Here is a 21,579-nt window from a genome sequence, read left to right on the forward strand (position 1 = left end):
ACCAAACCAACCTGCCCCTCCATCTCCACAGCTACCTCCCAGCAAGCCATCTCAAACTGCTACCAAAGAGGTAGCTAGTGTATGGAATTTGCAGACATTTTTCTCTTCACCTGTTTTGAAAATATGGGGCAAGGCCTTTACAAGAGCAATAATTAGGACATGTCTATATTCAGTCTGGTTATGTTTAGACAATAGCTAGGGCACAACTGCTAAGGCAAGTGACCCACAGAGGCCCCCAACTCTGGTACGGGGGAGAGTAACACTCAGGCTTGTGAACAGCTGGCTCTATCATACTTCTTCTCTATGTCTCACTAAGTCTGCTTGGAAACCCAGCCTTAGAATTGCTCTTCACTCTTTTTATCAGGTAAGTTTTCATATATACATCAAAGTTGAAAAAAATGTACAGCAAACACCCAGATATTCTCCACCTAGATTCTTCAATTAACATTTAGCTACATTGACTTTATCACATATCCATCCATCTCTCCTCTATCCATCAACCCAACTTCTCTTCTGATGCAATTCAAAGTAGGTTGCACTGTTGTAGTACACTGTACCCTTAAATATTTCAACCTGCATATCATGAACTAGAGCTCAATACTTGTTTATGGTTCTTTTTCTTTTAAGGAAAAATTTTGGTATTGATGAAATGCACAAATCTTAAGTGGATCACTAGATGAATTTGGATAGACGCATTCAACTGTGTGATGTAAACTATCAAGATACAGAACATTACCACCACCTCAGAAATGTCATTTCTTTGTGTTCCTTCCCAGTCACTCCCCACCCCCACGCCCAGAGGGGTATGCTAGTGGCTTTAGGGCCCTCCTTGGCCTGAGGGGTGTTCGCAGCCTGAGAACGCTGGGACGGCTGCCCTTGACTAAGAGGCACATTAGGCTATTTTTTATGTCTTTTGTGTTAAAGCGACCCACATAATAGTGTGGCATCCTGGTATGTAATTAGCGCTCATTAAAAGTAGTGGCAATGGTGGTAGTAACACATAATAGTATTAACTTTTTAATTATATTAATCATTATTATAATTATCTGAGCTGGTATCATTGCGGAAGAAATTCAAACTATAAGATAGAGAGCCAGATTGCATATAAATTAGGAATTCTTCCATGCCGTAGATTTAATGATTTAATTTAAATTAGATTTAGATTTAATATAAATTTACATTTAAATTTTATAAACACATGTTAAGAACTACTCAATGAGTGGCTTTCTTCTTTCTAGATTAATTGATTAGAACTTTAAGTCAAAGTTAGCAAATGAAACACTTCAACAATGAAATCCCTGTGACCACTAAAATGTGTTCCTGTATGTCTCTTCCTCCTGTCCCCCTCTCCTGCCCCTCTGCTGCCAATGAACCTTCCCCAAACTATGCTTCTTCAACTTAGCATTCAGGATCTTCCACAATTAGGTGGAGTTTATATTATTCAGTTTTGTTACATTATAATAATCATATAATAACTCACAGTTGTACGGTGCTTTTTAAATGAATTAAGCAAATCTAGAAAAATATCGGTGGTTTCCCAGCAATCCAATGAAATCAAAGACTGTTTCAAATGCCCTGGTTCTTAGCATGTGGAGACAGATTGTGGTTCCTGTGCCTAGAGTGTTTTCCCCACCCCTTTACCTAGCTTATTTCTTACTTGCCTGGAGGTGTTGGCTTAATTGTCCCTTCCTCAGACTAGCCAGGGGTCTGGACAGAACACACCAATCACACCCTGTATTCTTCTCTGCTGCTTTCAACACAATCATAATTCAGTAACTATCTGTGTGTCCCAGCTGTCATCCCCTGTAGAAGGTAAGATCCATGTGTGTAGGGACTGAGACCATCTTCTTGACTGCTGCATCCCCGGTATTTAACAGAGGGCCTGTCCCCGAGAAAGCACGCACAAATATTGATGTTGAATGAATAAACAGATAGCCCCATTCGCTGAAGGGCTTTCCTGACCTGGTTTTAGGTGCTTTACCAATGATCCCACTTTTACGACTGTTCCTGAAGCTTCATGGCCCAGCACCATTGGCTTTTTCACGATAAAATCCCCAATTCGACCATGCTGCCAGTAGTGGACATCTGAGCCGCAGATTCCAACGGAATGCATCTTCAGCAGCACCTCTGATAAGAGAAAGCAGAAGGAGAAAACAAGGAGGGAGGGAATGACCTCCCTGAGGCACACTGGCAATTCTCTGCATGAAGGAGAGGGCTTAGTCTCAAAGGCCAAGTAAAAAATTCAAACCAGAGGAAAATTAGCTAAACAGCAACCTAGATTAGTCTTGCATAGCAAGAAAGCTTCCACAGAGCAAAATAACACCATGTGAGGGTTAATTCGATGTGTCAACTTCGCTAGGCCATAGTGCCCAGTTGTTTGGTCAAACACTAGATGTTGCTCTGAAGGTATTTCTCAGACATGATTTAACATTTAAGCGCTCCCATGTTCACCAAAGCATTATTTATAATAGACAAGATATGAAAACAACCTAAGTGTCCATCAATGGATAAATGGATACATAAAATGTGGCATATATATATATAAAAGAATATTACTCAGCCATATTAAAAAAAAAGGAAATCTTGCCATTTGGGACAATATTGATGGATCTTGAGGGTGTTATGCTAAGTGTAATTAATCAGACAGAGAAAGATAAATACCATATGATCTCACTAATATATAGAATCTTAAAAAAAAAAACAAAAAACCAAGCTCACAGGTATGGAGAACAGATTGGTGGTTGCCAGAGAATGGGGGTGTGGGTAGAGGGGTGGATGAAATGGGTGAAGAGGGTCAAACTTTCAGTTATAAAATATATAAATCATGGGGATATAATGTACAGCATCATGACTAGCTAATAAAACTATACTGTATATTTGACAGTTGTTAAGCGTAGAAATCTTAAAAGTTCTCATCACAAGACAAAAATTTTGTCACTATGTAAGGTGATGGATATTAACTAGACTTATTGTGATCATTTCACAATTTATGCAAATATCAAATCATTATGTTATACACTTAAAACTAATATAATGTTGTGTGTCAATTATACCCAATTAAAACACATTTAAATTATTAGACTTTGAGTGAAGCAGATTCCCCTCCATAATGAGGATAAGCTTCATCCAATCAGTTGAAGTCCTTAAAAGACAGGACTGGGGTTTCCTGAAGGACTTCTCCCTCAATACTGTGACATCCATTTTTATCTGAATTTCCAGACTGCTGGTCAGCCCTGTAAGTTTCAGACTTGCCAGTCTCCACAATCATCAATTCCTTAAATCTCCCTCCTGTCCTCTCTCTACATACATATATGATAAATCTGTATATTAATACATCTATGTGATAAATCTCAGTTCTGTTTCTCTGGACACCTCTAACACACTGCATAAACAAGGAATTAGTAGGAAGAAATGTATCAAACACATAAGAGAAAAAATCTTTTCTAGGAGATAACTATATCCAGACAATTAATGGGCTGTGCCTCATTTTTATCTGCTCACGTAAGGGAGGCTGCTAGAATCTAGGCTTGGCAACACTGTGTTAGCTCTCATGCTGCATTTTCATGCCTGATGTTTTGCTAAAAAGTGCAGTGTTCATTTAAACCACCCAAAGATTTCAACTGGTATTTCCCCTTCACAGTTTTGAATATAGCGAGATTTGATAGTATTATTGTTGTCAGTTTTCCAAGTTTAAAATAATGATGCTACTGGAGCTGTTTGCTGAAATAAGTCCTAAAGGATTACTGGCCTAGTCCGACTGAGATGACCGTGTTACAAGTATCTCCCTGAGAAAAAGCTCTGCCTTAGAAAGACAAAGAGACCCAAATCTCTGCTATGCATTCAGCTGTCTTACACACTGCCTTACCACAAACCATGGGCAATCCCCCAGGGACTGCTCTCCAGAACTTTCTCCATCTTTGGTTTTGGTGAACAGTGAAAGAAATGACAGGGCAAATTCTGAGATCAAAGTTAGGGAAAAGTCATTTGAGTTACGTAAATTGTCTGAGTTTCCTCTCTTAAAGATACCAATTTGTAATTAGAGGTTAAATTTGACTTGTTAGAACTCTTAACTGAAATTTTATCATCGTTTCCCTTTTCAATTCAAGGACATCAAGAGACAAGAAAGTGAAGGCAGAATGCTGCTTCAGAGAGAGAAGCAGTACCAGGACACTTTGAGTCCAAGATAGCCCTTGTTTGGCCACCTCTGGAATCAACACCAACTTTTCACGACACAGTGAGCTACCTATTTCACTTCTCTGAATATGTTATCTTAGTGAAAACACGTAAGTCCTAGTTAGACATTACTTGCTAAATATTGATAGAAACAACTCTTGTCTGTATTCTTATCACTATAAATCAATAACCCAAATGACCTTTGAGTAAGAAAGCTCTGGAGGCTACAGGAAAGCTGCCTTCAATCTGATGTTCACACAGAAGCTCCAGCTGTGGGGGTAAAGCAGGAGAGCACATCCCGAACTCATCAAGGACAGAAAGGGGACCTGAGAGGCTGGGTGTGCGATGAGCTCTCTATAGACATGGCCCGTTGCTCCCAGCCTCACTTCAGGGTCCTACAGGTCATGAAGTGGGACTCCAGGGATGGAATGGACTTGAAAACTGTCAGCAGGGATCTGCCTTAGCCAATAGAGTGACATGACCTCCCCATGTACAGAAACCACCCAGGAAATGTGCATGTCATCTCAGCCACAGGCTCGCTCAGTGAGAGACCAGAAGGAATGGAGTAAAGGTGGCCGGAACCCTGCCCCAGTGTGCTCACCCACTTTCTGTACCTGGTTGATCAGGACAGTGGGGCAGGGATCCATGTAGCCCCTCCCATCCCCACTGCACAGAAGGTCCTGGTCTTCCTGGCATAATGCTTCCTTTTCTAACTAAAAGATTAAGTTCTGTAGACTCACTCTTTTTCAAAGTTTGGGTTAGGACATGATATGGCCACCCAAATAGCAGCTTATAGTGAGTGGTCAGAGTGACCTAACTCTGTTATTAGGTCAAAAAAGGAACAATTCTGCCTTTGGTTCATAAATTGAAGACATTTTATGCCCAAAACTCTTCGGGACAAGCCAACAGTCTGATATGTAACTATTTTCATTCTATCACTGTTTCTTTTATTGTATGTAGCAGCCAAGTGGAGTCTATCCAGTCCTGCTACAGACAATGGACTAGGTGGAAAGCCTAACAAAAGCATAGTTTTTTTGTTTGTTTTTTAAAGTGTAGTTTTTAATGGAGGCAAAAGTAATAAATTGTAGCAGAAGAGGGGTAAGGGAGTAGTACATATGTGTCTCCAGGGGAAACAAGAGGAAACAAGAAAATGTAAGTTGAGTATCCCAAGGACCTACCATTTGGGCCTGGTTCAGGGATAGGATAGTTCTCCTAAAGGAAACAAAATAGAAAAATCATTTAGCATGCATAATAAATTTCCCTTATGAACATTTTCAACTTTCCTTTTTTTAAATTAAAGTTTTTATTTAAGTTAAATAAATTTATTCAACTATTTCTTCTTAGAATGAACACAGGCTTGGGCCACACAGCTGCTGGGTGGATGCCTGAGGAGCTACACTGGCTGGTGCTGACTCTGACAGCTGTCCTCACCCTACCCAACGGTGCACTTTGCCCAGGACTAAGAAAAAGTATGCTACGTGCAGCCCCATGCAGACAGGGTGTTGGGAGGCTTCCCTAGATCTACCTTCCCTATCAGATCCTTCGTAGTTCCTGAAAGCACACATTGTCAGACACAGATTTGTTTGGTCTGGCAAACTCGGACAGGGAAAGGACAAGGGTGTTTCCAGCAGCTGCACGTAAGGGCTTTTTCCTCCAGACAGGTTGGAGAAAATGTGTGTGCTGGTGTTCTTTTCCCTCTGCATCAACACACAGACCAACACTTGGTTCTCTCTTCCAAAACTTCCTTGTAGACTTTTAGAGGCCTTTTGGGAACACAAAGGACCTGCATTTTGGCCACTGTCACAGGTTGAAAAAGCAATCTGAACTATTCTGGTGTTCACAGCTATTATTATCATCATCATTATTATTATTTAACAAGCTTTTTTTCCCAGTGCCAACTGGTTAGGAAATTCTGGCTGACAGGACAGTGAGTGGCCAAATCCAAGTGTTCCTTTGCTTAATTCTTTGCAGGCAGCCAAGAAGAGGGAGAAGGGATGTGAAATGTTCACAGCACCTACTATGAGCCAGACAATGTGTTGGGCTTTACACACATCATGACCCATGGTCCTGCCACAGCCCAGTTTGTAGATGAGAAATCTGAGGCTGGGAAGGTCTATGGTCAAGGTCATATCACCAGAGAGTGGATGAACCTGGGCTAAACCCAGGTGTGTCTGATTCCCAAGCCTGCCTCACTGCATTCCACTGTAACCGCAAATGGAATATGCCTTTTCTCCTTCAGGGGTGATACAAGGAGTGATCAACCAAGTGATGAGAATGTCTGAGCTGGGCTTCATGCAGAGCACTCTGGGAGGAGTCACGACTCAAAGGCTGCCTCCTTCTGAAAGCTTCCGCAAGATGCTTTTATAGGTAGCAATAAACCACAATGGGTCTAGTTTGCTAACAAGATAATAATCTTGATGCCAAAGACCATGCCTTCAAACTCTTCGACACCAGGTACAGTGTTCTGTCCCAAACCCAGTGGGCTTGTACTGTCCATAATAGTGCTTCCATGAAGGTCTGAGGTTCTCGCTCTTCTAAGATTACCAGTGCTTTCCGTTGGAAGTAGCTCAATGCTAATTTGAACTCCTCGTCTCCAGTGAAACAAAGCCCAAGGTGATCATGCTAATGCTGATTAGCTAACACTGACTACCATCTTTGTGTCAGGCCCTGTGCTGAGTGCTACACATGCATCACCTTGTTTAATCCTCACAACAGCCCTATGTGGTCCTGCCACTGCCCATCCCCAACAAGACAGTCTTGCCACTGTCTCGAAAGGCAGTTTTGCTACAGCCCATCCCCCAGGGTGACTTGCCTTGCCCCAGTGAATCATAGGGTGTTTTCCCTTTCCTAGATGGGGAATCAAGAGTCCGTTCCCACCGATACCCCCTTGAGATGTATCCTTTCTAATAGGTCACAATTTGATCCTCAAAATTAAAAAAAAAAAAAGGCCAACTAATCTTTTTTTGTAATACAGGTTGGTCCCCTTCCTAATATCACATAGGGGAAGGGGAGGTTTGGCCTCTTAATGGGACCCTAAACTATACAACAATTCTACAACTCAGCCTCTTTTGTAAATGTCTTAGAAAATGGTCAGAGAGTCCTTATATACAAGTATTTTTCTATTTGAGGGGCAGTAGAGATTTATGTAAAAAGTGTGAACTTAACCCTACTAATGAGGCACTTACTGATCCCCAAATGCTCACTGGACCACCCCCAGCCCCAGGGATCCCAGAGGAGGCCTTTTTGCTGCCTTCTTCACTACCCAGGGTCCCCAGCACAACCACTGGCCCCTGCTTCTCCTGCCTCTAAAGGTGCTCTGACAATTAAGCTCTTGCCCCTGACTGAAAAAGGCAGGAGAATTTGGCCCCCAACTAATGCACAGACCCTTCTCCCTCATTGAGCTCAGTCAAATTAAAGCTGACCTTGGGAACAATTCAGACAATCAGGACAAATATGTAGATGCTTTCCAACACATTACTTTAGCATATGAATTGACCTGGAAAGATGCAACGATAGTTCTGGGACAAACTGTGTCAGACGTTGAACAGGAAAAGGTAACTAAGGAGGCCAGAAAATTTGCTAACAATTTACATCAATCTGACAACAAGTACCATATAGGAGAAACCCCAAACTGTGGTCCCACCCATGGACCATGAATGGGATTACAATAGCAATTCCCAAAAGTGGGAGAGAAACCATTTCTTACTCTGTGGTAAGGCAGGACTCAAAGCAGGCCATCGAAAAGCCATTAATTATTCTAAGGTGTCCGCCATTAGCCAGGGCCTGGATGAAAATCCTATTACCTTCTTGGAAAGGTTGAGGTAAGCTCTCATTATATATACTAATCTAGATCTAGAGTCTTACAAGGGACAAGCAATATAAAAGGACAAATTTCCAACCCAATCTGCTTCTGACTTTACAAGAAAGGTACAAAAGCTTCTCCTGAGCCCTGGGGTTTCCTTGGACGAAATGCTGACCACAGCCAATGTGGTCTTTTACAACTTACCAAGATGGGAGGCCAGGGCTCAGGAGGAGGAGGAACGGAAGGAGGCCGGCACACCCAAGTTTTAGCCGGGCTTGCTTGCAGGACATTCAGTCACATCCTACAGGCCCTGCACGGCTTGCTCCAAAAGACACTAAGTGTCACATGTGCCGAGACACAGGGCATTGGGCAAAGGAGTGTCCTAATCATGGCTTCTCAAATGCCCTGCTACAAATGCAGGACTGCAGGCCATTGCGTAGCCCTCCGCCTCGGGCCAAAGGGCCCCTGGGCTTAAGGCTGCATCTGCCTTGCAGATGCCTGCCTCAGTTGGCCCCACCTCAAGTGGTCACCATTACTGGGCTGGAGCCTAGGGTACACTGCGTGGATGTGGCAGGTAGGACAATAACCTTTTCATTGGATACTGGGGCCACCTACTCAGTCCTTACTGCCTTCTCCAGACTCCTTTCCTCCCAAACTTGCACTGTCCTGGGTGTGGCAGGAAAGCTCACCACTAAGAATTTCATTCCTCCTTTGGGCTGTCTCTGGGAAGGATATTATTTCATGCATTCCTTTCTTGTAGTCCCTGAATGCCCAACTCCCCTCCTTGGGAGGGACCTTCTCCAATTGTTAGGAATCAAAATAGTTTAGTTATAGGAGAAAATCCTGTCCTAAGACCACCCCTCCAAATGTTACTTATGCAAACTGAAGACCATCTGAATACTCTCACCCCTATATGGGAGAGTCAAATTGACCCAGCAGTCTGGGACACTGAGATTCCTGGCCAGACTGAAAACCTGTCCTCATTAGTCTTATGGATGCCTCACCGTTTCCCACCCCCAGAAGCAGTACCCTCTAAGGCCTGAGGCAAGGGCTGGGCTTCATCTTATAATTTCTAAGTTTCTTTCTTATGGGCTACTTAAACCCATTAGTTCCCCTTGTAGGTAACACTCTGTATTAGTGGACAGGAAAAAGGACAACTCCTATAGAAAAACTGGACTCTTTAGCTAGAGTTGCCCTCCAAAATTGAAGGGCATTAGACCTCCTGACAGCCTCAGCAGGGGGAGCATGCCTGTGTCTTAAGGAACAGTGTTGCTTCTATGTTAACAAATCAGGACAAATCCAACAGAACATTCAGAGCATCCTTGAATCCTTATATAGGATCAGGACCTCAGACTCTCTGGGAATCAAATTCATGGCTCATGTCTTCTTCCCTTTGCAACCCCATTATAAATATAATCAACTTATTAACTAAATTTACCTCTTCTAGAATAGAGGCTATAAAACTACAAATGATCGTCATGAACAACAACCCACCCCTGGGACTCCAAGCTCCAGACATCTATCATGGGCCAATGGAGGGACACTTCCCTCTGCCTCCTCCAAGCAATAGTTAGCAAGCAGATGGAACCCAAATAAGTCTCAATGTCCCTTTATAGCAGTTAGCAGCACAAGTGGCGGTTGCCCCAAAGTCCCCAAGGATTTGGGTTCCTAATGCTTGAGGGAGGAAATGTTAAGTAGAAGTTAAAAATTGTAGGAGGAGTGGGAGCGGCCCTACAGAAAAAGCTCTTAATTAGCTGTTTTTACATATGTTTTTACAACAGATGATAAGAGGTAGTCTGGAATAAGATAAGGAGCTGAGTCAACAGACCTCCACCCTTCTGAGGAGATCACACCTTTTCATGGCATGGTAAAGCATGCATCACCATTTCCCGCTAAATCAATATGTAGTAACTTCCTCACACCACCTTGAAACAAGAGCTCTTTCTTGGGCTGGCCCCGTGGCTCAGGTTGTTGGAGCGCCATGACAGGGAGCTGAGTCCTACACAACTAGACTGAGAAACAACGGGAGGGAGGCGGAAGAAAGGAGAAAAAAAAAAAGCTCTTTCGTCCTTTTCCTCTTTGTGCCATCTCTCTCACCCATGTGTTTTCTCTCCCACTCCCCGTTTCTCTCCTCCTTTCTCTCTTCCCCTCTCCCCCACCTCGGGTAAGCCCATTCTCTTCCCTGAGAATGTGTCACTAATAAACCCTGCTTGCATATTAATCAGCTTGCTGACCATTGATTCTTCACTGCATTGGCAAGAAGAACCGAGACTCCCATAACTGTACTCTATTATTATCATCCCAGTTTTGACATGATGAGGCGCGGACGGTGAGCTTTAGCGACCTGCTCATGGTAACACTAAGGGAATAAGTGGTGGAGCTGCATCCAACGCAGCCTCATATGGGCAGAGGGGCTCAAGGCAGCTTTTCATCTCTTAATTTAAATTCGCTCTTAGGTTTCAGAGACCTAACCTTGATAGACCCTTGCCTGCAATAAAAAACAGGGCTGGAATGTTAGTCTCAGAGACCCTGACTTATAGATGTAGCCATGTCTGCAAGAAAGCAGATGGAGCCAGGTTTGCGATCACAGAAAAGACAAAACACAGCTGCCGGCCTGCAGGCAGTCAGCATTTGCTGTTCAAACAACGCCTGCCTGCCAGCAGACCCTTTAAAACCCTCCTTACCCCCTCCATCGGGGCTGCAATCTCTAGATTCAGCCTGGGCTCTAGCTATCTTTGCTCAGTTTGATAGACTTTCCCTCTTACAAAAAAAACTTAAACTTGCCTTACTGCGCATTCCTTTATTGGCCGACCTACCACTGGCTACATCAGCAAGGAAAGAAGGAAGGAAGGAAGGAAGGAAGGAAGGAAGGAAGGAAGGAAGGAAGGAAGGAAGGAAGGAAGGACACAGAAAGGAAACAAGGAAGGAAACAAGGAAGGAAACAAGGAAGGAAGAAGTAGGGAATCCATTTGGAAACTGGCAACTCAGGATAGCTGTCACCAAAATCTTTCTCAAAGAAGTTGCTGGGCCCACATCTGACATTCAACAACATCAGGGGCTGCTTCTGTTATACTGGGTGAAATTTTAAACTGCAGGTTAAAACAAGCCTTTATTTCAAACACGGAACAGCACCCCACCCTCCCTGCTAAAGGCACTAGTAGGCAACTTCCCAGGCCCTGAGATTCTCTCAGCATTATCTTCATAGCTTGCCTCCAACTAGGCCAGGACTGAATACCCCGTTTGGGGGTGGAGAGGGGTTAAGATTCCAGCTCAGAGCAACTGCTGGGCACGCCAAGTACGCCCTGCGTCACTAGAGATTACTACGGTAAATATTTGCTGGAGTCCAGAGCACACCAGCGTTGACCGCACAACAGGGGCAAAGCTGCAGTGACCTTCCCAGACACAAGAGGGCGCTGTGCTGATAGCTTGGTTTTCCCTTAGTAGAACATTACGGAGAATTTAAATAACCTCTCCCCGCAAACCAACTTTCTTTTTCCCTTGTCCTCGTTCTTGCTGACTTTAATCACCCTGACAATTCAGCTTGGCTCCTGACTCCCCTCTCTGCAGGAGACATGCCACCTGAGCACAAGACCATGTTAAGATCAGCCCTTAAGTTTATAAATATTATTCTAAGCTCGGCTGTGGAGCTCACAATGTTTCAGAAAGTTATCATAGCACGGTTACTAAAAAAACCCTTGCTTTTCCTTTGTGGTTCCTTCTATGACGTTGGTTACCATCCTGTTTACTTAATCTCCTTTAATGTCTCAGATTTCAGTGGTGATATTCTTTCATTTATCCCATTTCTCATTTACCAAAGTTTCTTAGCTACTACTCTGAGATCTCGAACTTTCTCTTTTATCCCCATGGCCCAATCAGGAATACGCGTGCGTAGTGAAGGTTTCCTTAACAAGATTTCTTATCTGCAAGTGACAGTAACAAGGAAATAAAGAGGAGTTGAGTAACTGCTCTTTGTTGTAGATATGTCAGTTTTCCAGCATTTTTCGCTTCCAGTCAGAAATATTTCACATACATATTCTCCCTTCTATCCCCTTAAGGTCTCCCTGCACCACCACCACCCAACTCTGAATAAATCATGGAAATACTTCAGGAAAAACTGTGGAAACATGGAATCATCTCAGGTGCTTCTAGCATCCTAAATGTTATCTATCCTTTCCTAAATATAGTTTCTCCAATTAGCCTAAAAATATTATTTCCTAAATATGTCCTAATGGCCCCCTTTCCTCTACTGCCACCTGCACATCTTGGGTTCATGCCCTCAGTATATCTTGCATGGGTTGTAGCCCTGGCGTCCACATAAGAATTGGTGGGAGATGCCTTTTCCCTCCTCCAGACATCCTGAATGGTGCCGTGGGGAGGAATTCAGACCCTGGAATCGCCTGCCCATGTGCAAACCCAGGCTCCCCTTCATCAGTTACTTGTGTGACTTCTGGGTGATTACATAACCTCTATTTACCCTCAATTTCCTCTCTGTATAATGAAGATAATCATAAAAGAGAGAGCCCGACTCAGAGTAAATAAGTTAGCTCTTATTACAAAAGAAATAAAATCAAAGTTCTTTTTCTAGAATTAGCTCACAGTATGGTTGAACCAACTCTGGACAACCTTGTCCTTTTCCTTTTGAAAGGGTAAAGTTTTTCAATTGTTTTGGAGAAAAGTTGTATTTCCCTTGTTTTCATGCCAATGTTAGGTAGAAGTTAGAAAATGGAGGAGGAGGAGGGTTGGGAGGGAGTCCATAGTGGCTACAGAAAAAGCTTATAACTTGCTTTAACTGCCTCCAGCCACGTACTGTGTTTCCTCAAAAATAAGACCTAGCCGGATAATCAGCTCTAATGCGTCTTTTGGAGCAAAAATTAATATAAGACCCGGTCTTATTTTACTACAATACAAGACCAGGTCTTATATGATGTAATATAAGACCCAGTCTTATATTAATTTTTGCTCCGAAAGGCACATTAGAGCTGATTATCCGGCTATGTCTTATTTTCAGGGAAACAGGGTATCTATTTTTACAACAGATGACAAGAGGTGGTCTGGAGGAAGAAAAGGGTCTGAGTCAACAGATCTCCACCCCTCTGAGGTCACGCCCATCGGTGGAAAAGCATGCATTTTCCTGCCAAATCCATATGTAACTCCCTCACCCCACCCAGCAAACTATAAATCCTTGGGACAAGGGCTCTCTCTCTCTGGCCCTTGAGCTCTCTGGCGCTCGCCATCTCTTCCCCTTTCTCACCTTGTCTAAGGCCCATTTTCTTCCCTGAGAATGTATCACCAACATTGGGGACCTAGGCCTCTCTCTCTCTCTCTCTCTCTCTCTCGCTCTCTCGCTCTCTCGCTCGCTCTCTCGCTCTCTCGCTCTCTCGCTCTTGCTCTCGCTCCCATCTCAGCTAGGCCAGTTCTCTTCCCTGAGAATGTGTCACTAATAAGCCTTGCTTACATATTAATCAGCTTGCTGACCTTTGATTCTTCACTGCATTGGCAAGAACCGAGACTCCTGTAACACCAATATTAAGAGAACTTGTCTGTTCCTTAAAAGGCAAGAGAAGTAGGATCAGGAAATTTTAGGCTTGATTCTATCAGTTGTGGATAAGAGTGTAAAGCCACACCCTCTGCCTTAGAGTGCGGGACAATAGGTAGGGCTCGGAGAAAGTGGCCATCCATGCCCCAGGTCCTCAAACCCCACCTTCATCACCTGCTCCCGCCTGCCAGGTCTCCTGTCAACCAGTGCCTGGCTGCCCTGCACACTTAAGGAGAGTAGAACAAGGGACCTTATTTTTGCTTCCCTCCCACCTCAAATTTCCTCCTCCCTTGAGTGCTTGAAGGGTGTTGAGGGTGGGAGGAAAATCCAAATGTTTCCCAGTTAGTCATTTAGTCATGAGACACTTTGTTCTTGGCGTTGGTCTTGGCAAATGGGCTCAAAGTAGAAGGGTCAGACACTCTCCCAAAGTCCACTTAGCTGGTCTCCGGCGCAGGCTCTCAGGGCTCCATCCCTACCTCCCTGTAAGCCTCCTGAATTCTCAGACCCACCCTGTGTTTACTTGCTCATCTCCTGGGGGCCGTTTCTCCACTGGCTGATCCCTCTCCTTCAAGATCCCACATGAGGTGGGAAGTGGGGGGAAAGGAAGCATCTGGGATGACTTCCTAATTCCTGTGGGAGCTCAGGGAGATTTAAGTTTGGATGTGTTGGGATTGCAGTGTGTGGGGACGTCCAGGTGGGGAGGTCTGATAGGTGGTTGTATTCCTAGGACTGGCGATCAGACCTGGTCAGGGATAGAGAACCATAAGCATGAACCATAAACACAGAATGAAACAAGAAGCCTTATCTGTCCTCACCAGGCTGGGAAGGTGATCCCTTCCTCTCCTTTGAGCTTCCCCAGCACCTAGAACTCAATCCATATAGGATGGTTAAAGGATTATTTAATTCTCAGCTGTGTTAACTAAATAAACTAAAACTAAAAATGTCCTCCTAATTCAAAACATAAGAACATAACCATACATGAAACTATTAGATGGTCTTTTTTTTTTAAAGCAAAAATATGAAGTCTCTGAACTTTGTTCAATGCTCTGGTCTTTTAGTAACACTGAATAAATGTTTACTGTGTTCAGGTCTATAAGATTGAACATTTACATTTAAAAAATATTGAGCTGAATATCACTTTGCAAAATCCGGACATATTTTCTCCAGTTAGGAATGCTCTTTAGTATATATCTGGTTTGGGGAAAACTGCCAACTTTAATAGCCACATTAAAAGATTTATTAAGTGGATGCCAATACTGTACATATATGAGTACATATTTTTCCTCAATTTCTCTGTTATGCAATTTTAAAAGAGAAACTTTCTCCATATCCATGATTCTAGTTTTTCCTCTCAGAACAGGGCTACTTTAACCATGTGTCTTAAGCAGTAGTAGGGCTTATTACATAAAATGGTAAAATCCTATTTGTGGTATTGCTCTTCCTGATTTTAGAGGAAAATGTTAGCCTTGTTCCTCTTGGTCTTTTGCTGACAAAGGCACTGCCCTTCCACAGCGGTTGACAGAGATGGCAGTATTTATTTGCTGAATTTAATTTCCTGTTGTTTATCTAGTTTGGGTTTTGTTTTAATGTTGAAACATAACTAAGATAAAGAGAAGGAAGGTATTTCTTTGGACTGTTTGCTACTACCCAATTTTCCCTTTTTCTGAAGGAGTTCTAGATTCTATTATCAGTCTCAACTGCCTCTGATAACTCTAGCTCAGTCAGGTATTCAAGGTTAAGTAGCCTGCATTTCCTCACTGAGTAAATGCTGCTCCTTAAAGCCTATCAGGACGCTTTAATTTGATCTTCTAGAAGCTGCTGGCTCTGTCAGCTGGTGGCAAAACTAACCAGGGAGAGATGTGATGCTCAAGACCACTTGGGTTGCCAGTGTTCAAGGCCCCCTCTTTCTACAATCCCCTTTGCACCCCAAAATCTTAACAGTACAGTGTATATGCAAGGAAGGAGACATTTTGAATATGGTGTATTACAGATATATAATTAAATTACTTTAAAAAATAGTACAAGTTCAAAGCAATTCTTTAGACCTAGGGTATAATACATTGCCTCAAAGAGCAAAACCTCAAGAAATATCTGCATGGAACACTGATTAATATTTAAACTTGATCCTGACACATTACTTTCTCTGATCTTTATAATTAAAGATCAACCCATCATTCCAAAATTATTTTCTCTTTAACTTGTTCTCTCTTTGTATAGCTTATCACAAAACAAAAGTCAGACTACACCCCTTCCATGGTATTCAGCTCCCTGGATGTGGGGGCTGTGTTGTTCCTGTTCTCCCTGTCCAGACGCTTGTGCCTGAAATCTGGTAGAGCTAGCTATCAGGAATAAGGGAGATAAAGTGTACTCAGTATGGTCAATGGACTATTACTGATATGTGATGCAATATGTACCTAAATTGACAGGAGGATTTAGAAATGTTTACAGCATTTTGACCTTGCTATAATATCCAAATGCAGCAATACAAACATATTGGTCCATGGCCAATTGGGAATAAAAATAAAATTGGTCCTTCATCTCAGATGGTTTGTGAAGCCTTGTATCAATGCACCCAGTACATGCGTGGAGTGCAGTGGGCACTCAGCATATTAATTCTCTTCATTTCACTTACTATTCATGTGAAACTTTACAGCATTGAAAAGCAAAGCCCCCCTGCCCCCTCCACCCTAGATAGCTTCTATGGAGAAAAACTAATTTGACTGTTTTATATCCCAACTCTATGAACTAGTAGTTCAGAGAGAGAATTCATTTCCCAATTAAAAGCAATGTCTGGATTTCTCAAGGCTGACCAATGAGGCATAAAGTAATTAAACTGGTAAATACACCTGAATACAAGATTATTGCGTAGGCTGGCATTATAACAATATGATTAAGAATTACCCACAGAACACAAAAAAGAACAGTCTATGTTTGAAGGTCTTGGTCTTTATCCATCTCTTTTTATGCTGAGGTGGTTTAAGTGTCAGGTTCTCCTGGGCCACCCTCCTGCTAAACACATACCATTAGCTGTGCTAGGCCTTTTTACATGCACCATCCTATCTGATGAAAGAGTGAAGAAACAAAATGGAATCACCAAGCTAACACAATTACTTAAATCAGAATGGGCTGAAACATGAGGAATAGATTTTATATTACTTTAACTAGCCTGAGGACTTACACTTTTGAACTTTTCAGTTGTGCATCAATACCTGGAGATATACATCCTATAGCTAACCCTATGAAGAACTTAGGAAATAATGTTCACAAGTCCAGACTACCTGACATCCATTATCGAGACCATCAGACATCTGGAAGATTACCATCTCAGACCAATCCAGAGACTAAGCATATAGGATTTATCTTCCCAAGAATGTGCATTTTACTATAAGAACTCTAAGCTTTCCTCTTTTCTTTGGAACACTCTGGGTGTTACCTGGTAGTGTCCCACAATTTGCAAATCTTAAGACCCTTGAATAAAACCTTGTCATTTAATTCTAGCGAAGTCTTCTGATTCATTTACTCTTGGTTGACATTTCTGGTGTCAAGTGTGGGATCCAAAGAACTCTCCACTTCCAGTCAGGCTGTTGAATTCAAGCAAGGTACCAGCTTGAGCCCTTTGTACTCTGTCATTTCCCTGACAGCTCCAGGATTCCACTGTTGGGTCCTCTTTGTTCCAAACCTTGCTCCTTTGGTTCTTGGGTCTTCTAGTAAAATTTATAAAATTTGTGTTGTCCTTCTTGTCTGTAAAATAGGGTGCCCTCTTTCTAAGGCTATTATGGAGGGACAACCCCATTCTGGAAACACCAGCTGAATTTATGGTTCATTCTCTACTAAGTATTTATCTCGATGGACTTCTGATACAAAGGACAATTTGAAATTACAGTGGCCACTCTGGGAACTTTCAACGTTCCAAAATTAGTACATTTATGTGCACAATTAGAGAATCTTAGAAATGGTCAACAAGCTGAATGGGAAGAATTTTTCAATCGGTATTTAAAGGCCTCTAAGAAATTAAATGATCTGAAGATAACCTCTCTTCAAGAAACAAATTCAAAACTAAAGCAAATTCTGAACTGAACTAAAGAATATCTCAACTTGAATCTTTTTCTGAAACTTCCTTGGCCGATTCTTCCCCATACCTCTGGCATCTCTTTCTAAACTTTGCCCTCTCTTGAGTCCATTGTGAATGTTTAATACTGCCAGAAATATTTACTGTTTGTTTCAGCTGAAACCTGGCAAGACACTGGAAAGGACTTAATAACTTTTGATCAGAAGTTTGGCAAAATTAGAAGCTGAAGATTCAGAGCCTGATATGAACTTTTAAAGCCCCCTCCCCTAAGCTAAAATAAAACTCTGTACTCCAAAGGAAACAAGCAAATTAGGAATGAAGTAGTTGGATGGGTAAATCAACCTATGTTATCACTTAAGTTACAACCCAATTTTATGGGAAATTGAGAACAATTGTCCTTATCTCACAAATCTTTGCGAACCCAGAAATGCAGCTCTAGAAGTAGTTCAAAGCCCACCTATCTTTACCATCTCGGATTCCTAAGACTGAAAAGAAAAAAGGAAAAAGTTTTATATATATACACAAACAGCTATAGAAGGACCCTTGCCAAAAATCTAGCCCATACTTTCAATAAAATTAGAGATTAAGTATCTTCTCCACAAATATTAATACCATGTTTCACCGAAAATAAGACCTCGCCGGACAATCAGCTCTAATGCGTCTTTTGGAGCAAAATATATAATATAATATAATATAATATAATATAATATAATATAATATAATATAATATAATATAATACAATACAATACCAGGCCTTACATTAATTTTTGCTCCAAAAGATGTATTAGAGCTGATTGTCCAGCTAGGTCTTATTTTCGGGGAAACAAGGTAGGAAAAAGTCTAACCATCTGAGTGGTTGGTTACTCCTCTCTGATTTACCACCCAACTTACAATTGCCCTAGAGCCCAAACCACTGTTCAGGCCCAACCCTCCAGGCCAGGGAGCATTGGAGCATCCGAGGCTCCTCCCTTGCTATGGACAAGGTGATCACTAGCTACCAAGGTTTTCTTCCCTGCAGCCAATGCATCAAGAAAGAAAAGGGAATCCTGCCTTCTCAGTAGGCAGGAGGAAGGCGGGCTGTTAGGTTTCCTTCCGGATAAATGAGGGATGCGTTTCAAGTGGCCCAGGTCACATTTTCCCACAGAAATCACTGTCCTGGACACTGGCCGGTCCCTGACATTACCTGAAGCAGAACGGCAGCACTGGAAAGAGTTGAAGCCCACAGTTCCTACTTCAGAACCCTTCAGAATCCTGCTTCAGATTTTAGGAATGGGCCTTTCCCCAGACCACTCCCTTCACATGAGTTCCTGAGGCACAAACCATTTTTGTTCAGTGGACTCTGTCCATGGTCAGCCCAAATGGCCACAGCCTGCTGTGCCCAGGAATGAAATGAAATCTTGGATTTCATTTTGGTTCTACCAGAGAGAACCCGTGTTCCCCACTCAAAGCTGCCCCAGGACTGTTGTTCTCTCTGGTTCACTACTATTATCCCAGACTCTAACCCCAAACCACTTAGTCTAATTGCCTTATGGAAGAGGGTGGAGGGACAGAAATACCCTATTGGGTGGGGCTCCTTATGGAGATACTGGGGGGACAACTGTGCTTGGGAAGGAATGGCAAGGGCCCAGGAGGGTCTGTGTTGGGTTGCAGCTATCTCTGAGGCAGCACAGGCCTCTTTGGTCACATCTACCTCTGTCTCTGACACTCACCTCCACCTACAGTGGACATCAAAGACTCCTCTAGGATGAGAAACTGCTGACATCAGAGGTAGACAGCTACACCAAGACATCGACAAGACCTGTACACCTATGGATTGATACTGAACTCAGAATCCATTTTGTTTGATTGTTTTTACCTGTCTGCTAATGATATTAGTCATAAAAATATTTATACTTGTTCATGATTACTGAACATAATACTCTTTTTGTGGCTTATGTAAATGTTATACCGGATGCCAAATACAGAAAAATGAGAAGGCAAAACTCCAATCGTGGTAGTCCAAAGGGCAGGAATGATCCAGAGTGTTTTTTTCAAAATGAAGGCCATATGACCTGACCCCTTTCCACTTACCTGCTCTTCCTTTGGGGAAAATTTGGCCTCAACTCACATCACAAGGTTAGGATATTGCCCCATCCCCAGTGGTCAACAAGACGACTTTGATGCTGAGACTTCCTAGGAATAAGTCTTCCTAGCACTGTGAGACCACACTATCAGACCAAAAAGTTGGTCATTAATGCATCCTTTGCATTGATTTATGACCAAAAGGGGGAATTGTGGATGAAAAATGACTTTTATGGAAAGTAACCTCACAGGGTGATGTGATCATAAATTCCTAAATGGGCAGGTCACGGTGAGCAGTCATGTCCCAAACATTTAACTTCTTTAAAGGTTTATCTTTGCCTTAAAAAAGTCCTGCCCATTGCTACTGTGCAGCTAGGTTAACATATCTTTGAAATGCCCCCTTTCAGACCCTTCCAAAGACTGCCCTCCAGAGAGCACATAATCTTGTTAACTATCCTATAACCTGATACCTACCTACGTTGCTTTCTCCTACCCTCATGTAATCTTCCTCAAGTTTCCTCCTTAATCTCAAATGCATAAAAGAAACTGCAAAACTGCTATTCTCAGGAGCATTTTAGATCTTGCTCCCTGGCATATGTCGTCAGTGTGGCTCAGAAAAACTCTTATATTCTCTACAGACTTGGATGTTTCTAACAACAAAGCCTTCAAGAACCAGCTCAAACACCGTCCATTTCTAGGGCCTCCTCCCTGGGCCCAGGGCTTCTCCCTGTGAGGCCTTTACTCTCTGTGGCTTCCATCAAAGCCTTCACACTGTTTTACATCATCTGTCTGAATCCGGGCCTGTGTCCTCCTCCTCTCTGAGACTCCAGCCCCAGAACAGTGCTTGGCACATGGAAGGCACCCCCCTCATACAGTAAATATTTGTGGAATGAAGGACTGAGTTTGAAATCACTTTAAGCTGTGTAGATCTGTACCACTTTCCCCTCCTCCTACTACCATCTGATGTTGGTACCAATAAGGACTAATAGTGTCACTTTAATTCAGGACCTTGGGAGGAGGCTCCAAGGTGAGTGGAGAGAGCACTAGAATGGGAGTCTGAACCTGAGTTCTTGTCTGGACTCTGTTAACCAATCAAGTCTGTCACATTGGGGATGGAACTTTCCTCAACTGAGGAAATGGAGAGTTGGCTCAAAGTAGGAGTTCTTAGTCTGAGGTCCACAAACCTCTAGAGAATCTATGGAGGGGCTTAAAGGAAGTCCACTAACTCTTCGAAATTGTTGTATTCTTTGGGGAGAGGGACCACAGATTCTCCAAAAGTCATGAACTGCTTGTAATTTTACTAAAAATTGTCACCCCAATTTAAAAAAAAAAAAAAGTAAAAAAAAAAAAAAAGAACTGCTAACCTGGATAATCTCCTGAGTCTCTCCAATCTAGATCCACGTGATGCATGTTCTCTTTGAGGGGGAAGAAAGGGTGCCAGGAAGCAGCAGAGATGGTTGGCACCTGTCCCACATAGCCACTGCCATGCCAGTCCTATCTTAGATGGACTTTGTCAAGGGAGCACTGGCACAACCAAAGGGCTGGCTCTGCAGCTCTCTAAACTTCGGCCTTATGAGCCAGCGGGCAGAGGCAGGGTCTGGGCAAAGGAGACATATACATGCTCTTAAAGGGACAGAGGAGCAGGATCAGAAAAGGAAAAAGGCTGGAGAGTGAACCAGATGTGGACTAAGGGAGGTCAGGAGGGAAGGAGCTGTATAGACGTGGAGACTCTCAAGATCCAGAAGTCTGGCATATCTCAGGGTCCAGTAGTCTGCATATGCACAGGGAACACCAGCAGTCCTGGTGATGGAGGCCTGTGCGGGAAGGAAAGGAGGAAGGAGCCAGCCCTTTCTGAGTACCTATTAAGTGCTGGGTGCCCTCATTATCATAATCCTGCAAAGGAGGTTTTATCAGCCCCAAGCAAGAGAGATTAAATA

General features: G+C 42.8%; 1 protein-coding gene across 3 annotated transcripts in view; it reads right to left on the bottom strand.

Moving 5' to 3' along the window:
- Positions 1 to 21,579, bottom strand: part of SORD (sorbitol dehydrogenase) — a 41,477-nt gene that overhangs the window by 19,209 nt on the left and 689 nt on the right. Inside the window, exons 1-3 of one of the 3 annotated variants that reach the window (XM_074327811.1) lie at positions 21,007 to 21,186; positions 5,352 to 5,385; positions 1,963 to 2,127 (exon numbers count right to left, since the gene is read on the bottom strand). In XM_074327811.1, the coding sequence (XP_074183912.1) occupies positions 1,963 to 2,113 (151 nt within the window). In that variant the 5' untranslated portion in view covers positions 2,114 to 2,127; positions 5,352 to 5,385; positions 21,007 to 21,186. Of the gene's footprint in view, positions 1 to 1,962; positions 2,128 to 5,351; positions 5,386 to 21,006; positions 21,187 to 21,579 lie in introns of those variants that run through there. The other 2 variants (XM_019725308.2, XM_019725309.2) reach the window with 2 other exon arrangements.

This window comes from Rhinolophus sinicus, linkage group LG03, assembly GCF_036562045.2.
Source record: "Rhinolophus sinicus isolate RSC01 linkage group LG03, ASM3656204v1, whole genome shotgun sequence".
Classification (NCBI taxonomy): Eukaryota; Metazoa; Chordata; class Mammalia; order Chiroptera; family Rhinolophidae; genus Rhinolophus; species Rhinolophus sinicus.